The 3,896-nt window shown below is 41.0% G+C and overlaps 1 protein-coding gene across 1 annotated transcript; it reads left to right on the forward strand.

Annotated features, from left to right (window-relative positions):
- The first annotated feature begins 708 nt into the window (after positions 1-708).
- LOC125523113 (cinnamoyl-CoA reductase 1-like) lies at positions 709-2,662 on the forward strand. Its single transcript, XM_048688166.1, has 6 exons — positions 709-1,051; positions 1,236-1,405; positions 1,510-1,695; positions 1,776-1,938; positions 2,022-2,214; positions 2,303-2,662. Exons 1-6 carry the CDS (start codon positions 913-915, stop codon positions 2,436-2,438), a joined length of 987 nt encoding a protein of 328 aa, XP_048544123.1. The 5' UTR covers positions 709-912; the 3' UTR covers positions 2,439-2,662.
- Positions 2,663-3,896: the final 1,234 nt, after the last annotated feature.

The raw sequence follows: 3,896 nt of genomic DNA on the forward strand, positions 1-3,896 counted from the left end.
AGTGAGAGGTAAAAGCAAGGGAGTAATGGACGGTGGGAAGAAGGAAGAGGGACGAAAAAAACAAGACAAAGGTGGGAGGTGGGAGGTGGAACGAAGAAAAACCGAACGAAAATAAACCATAGCAGGCTACAAGTGCTACATTAGAAGTAGAGAAAAAAGATTAAGTAGGTACATAGAATGCTTTAATAATAAGATTTCTTTATTATGATTACACATTGAAAAATTAAATCGGTTATTTGTTTCCTAATTGATGTGATTGAGCAATTTTTCTTAAAATCAATTGTTTGTTTCCTAACTAATGTGATTGATCGATTCAAGGTAATATTAATTAATTTAGATTTGATCTTTAGAGATTGATCCTAATTGATTCTTTCACATAAAGACATTACTAAATAATTTACCCCAGTATGGAAAGTTCTGATTTATTTAGATTTTCTTCGTTGTGTGTTGTTTGTTTCCTAATTAATGTGATTGATCGATTCAAGATAATATTAATTAATTTAGATTTGATCTTTAAAGATTGATTCTGATTGATTCTTTCACATAAAGACATTATTAAATAATTTACGCTGGTATGAAAAGTTTTGATCCGTTTAGATTTTTTTTCGTTGTGTGAGAAGATGACATGAACATAAAGCAGTAAGGTGGGGGTGAGAATAAAAATACAGACGAAAAAAACTGTGTGAATGTCATCCTACCAACTGCTCCATTAGAAATGAAGATGTTCTATGACCGTTTCCATCATTGATTCCATACTTTCTTAAGATCAGAATTGTACGACTAGTTTACACTTTCTGGGACGGCCGAGTGATAGCCTGATAGGTACTGAGCATCGAAGCCAACTTATACGTCAATCCAGACATCCAGCAGTCTCTCAGTTTCGTGTCCAAGTACAGCAGACAAGGGAGCGATATGGACCCGGCCGGCGCGGGGAAGGGCACAGCGGCGGCTGTGTGCGTGACGGGCGCAGGAGGCTTCATCGCCTCGTGGCTCGTGGAGCGCCTCCTCGCCGGAGGAGACTACGTGGTGCATGGCACCGTTCGTGACCCCAGTAAGATTTGCTTTTCTTGAGATCCCTTGTGCTCCCTCTTTTTCATATTAGTTGTCGCTTAAACGGATGTATTTAATACTGAAATACGTCTAGATACATCTATTTCAGAGACAACTAATATGGAAGGAAGGGAGTAAGTTTTTGCGAGCATGTTAGTAAGATGCGGATCTGTCCGTATGTGCAGGCGACCCCAAGAATGATCACTTGAGGACGTTGGACGGCGCCGGCGAGCGGCTGCGGCTGTTCAAGGCCGACGTGCTGGACTACGCGAGCGTGGCCTCCGCCGTGGCCGGCTGCGCCGGCGTCTTCCACGTCGCTAGCCCCTGCCCCGCTGCCAAATCCACAAACCCCGAGGTAACACCCCGACTGTCAAGTCTGTAACACACAAGGGCCAGCCGTTGTGCCTGTACTTTTTGGGAAATTTTACGGTAGTAATTGGTTGCACGGCCACGACGCAGGTGGAGCTGCTTGCCCCGGCGGTGGCCGGCACGCTGAACGTGCTCCGGGCCTGCCGGGAGGCTGGCGTCCGCCGCATCGTGGTGGTGTCGTCGGCTGGCGCGGTCTTCATCAACCCCAACCCGCCAGAGGGCCCCACCATGGACGAACACTGCTGGTCGGACGAGGAGTACTGCAGAGCCACCGAGGTGAATTTTCATCGCCTCTAGAGAACATCTTGACCCGCGAGATCATCTTACATTCTTGGTTGATCTCTGTTGTTTCTTAGAGCTGGTACTGCCTCTCCAAGACGCTGGCCGAGCGCGAGGCCTGGGCTTACGCGGAGAAGACTGGGTTAGACGTGGTGACCGTGTGCCCGCCGCTGGTGCTCGGGCCTCTGCTGCAGCCCACGGTGAACACCAGCAGCCTGTTCCTCATCAGATACCTGAAATGTAGGCTACCCTTTCACATTCAGATAAATAAAAACGCACTGCGATTATAAGCTGCGTTTGAATTGATTTTGATGTATCTGCAGGCGACGGCGTGGACGCCATGGACGACGGGGTGAGGAACATGGTGGATGTCAGGGACGTCGCCGACGCCCTTGTGCTGGCGTACAAGAGCCCGGAGGCGGCCGGCCGCTACATCTGCAGCGCACATGCCAGGAAGGTGTCCGAAATGGTTTCCGTCGTCAGGAGCCTGCATCCCAACCTGAACTATCCAAACGAGTAAGCGCATCACTTAATCGATCTGTGCAAATTGCAAGCCGAGTATGAACTCTCGGGATTCTGACGACGGGGATAATGAGTTTGGCAGGTTCGTTCAGCTGGTGGGGGATGAGAAGGTGTTAAGCTCCGAGAAGCTGCAGAGGCTGGGGTGGAAGTTCAGGATGTTGGAGGAGACGATGAAGAACAGCGTCGAGTCCTACATATTTGCAGGCATACTGAGCTGAGCTTGGCCATGGTGTCACCGAATAAATAATTTTACCCATACAGGGATGTACCAGTAGGCAATCCACTGTTTTCGTCAAGATCCGTGCAGGTTTTATACTCTATTTAAAGAGAGAGATGGAGTGAAGAAAACGTGCATGCATGCATTCACTCACGCCATATATATGACATGCATTTTATTTCTATCCTCATATTTTTAATGACTCATATCTTTTGAACCGAATGTCCATTATTCAAACGTTTTGGATATTTCAATTTGTGGTGACATGACCTTCAGAACAAGATCAGTTTCGGATATGTTTTAAATATATTTTATTTTATATGTTTCAATTATCTCTAAAATAAATTTCATAAAACATTAAATTGTTTCATTATTTCATAAAAGTTTTTTCTAATATTTTGCTCATTTTCACAAACTGGAATATGGAACTCACAAAGACACAAATATATTTGATATAGTAGTAAATTCAACACAATGAAACAACCAAGTTCTCATATTTCAAATAACTAATTTCACATACTTTGGCACGGGGAAATAAGCACCTTGACAAACACATTAAAAAAATTGAGTGAAATATGTGGACAACAACTTAGACGTGTTTGAAATAGTCAATTTTACATATTTTAAGTAACCTATTTCACGTATTTCACTATTTTTTTTATTTCAATTATCTTTTAAATCGCTTTTATAAAACATAAGATTGATCCGCTATTTCATAAAAGTGTTTTTGACTGTTTCGCTAATATCAGCTAAAAAAACTATTTCACTCATTCATAAAACACATTACTCTCATTTGCAAATACCAATTTCACTGCAAATTTATTAAATATATTGAAATGTATTCCGCTCATTAAAACTATCAGTTTCAAACACTGAAAAATTAGTTTCACAGCAAAAACTAGTTTTATTTCACTTTATTCAAATAACTTATTTCACTCATTTCAGAAAACACACTGCACTCATTTACGAAATATAGATTTCACCCATTTCACTAGTTTCAGAAAACACATTACAATCATTTTCAGAAAACGTATTACACTCATTTCACTAGTTTCCAAAATAAGTATTTCACAAATTTGAAACAACGCATTTCACTGATTTGGAAAACTGATTTCACTCATTTCGACAATTGATTTCAATCATTTCGAAAATTGTAATTTGAAATGAGTGAAATTAATTTTTTTGATATGACTGAAATAGACAAATTAAACTAGTTTAAATATATTCAAGATTGGTCTCATTCTAAACATCTTATGTTCAATAATTTGAATATATGAAAATTTTAAATAATAGAACAATGTTGTAAAAAATATTGGCCATCTAAAAATGTAAACAAAAATAAAATGCATGGACTTGTTTGAGAGAGAGGAGAGATGTCGCATGCATGCGTACATCCCACTGCAAAAAGTACCGCCACTCCTTACATGGATCCTATTAATCTAACATTGATTTGACTATA

The sequence above is a fragment of the Triticum urartu genome, chromosome 7 (assembly GCF_003073215.2).
Source record: "Triticum urartu cultivar G1812 chromosome 7, Tu2.1, whole genome shotgun sequence".
Classification (NCBI taxonomy): domain Eukaryota; kingdom Viridiplantae; phylum Streptophyta; class Magnoliopsida; order Poales; family Poaceae; genus Triticum; species Triticum urartu.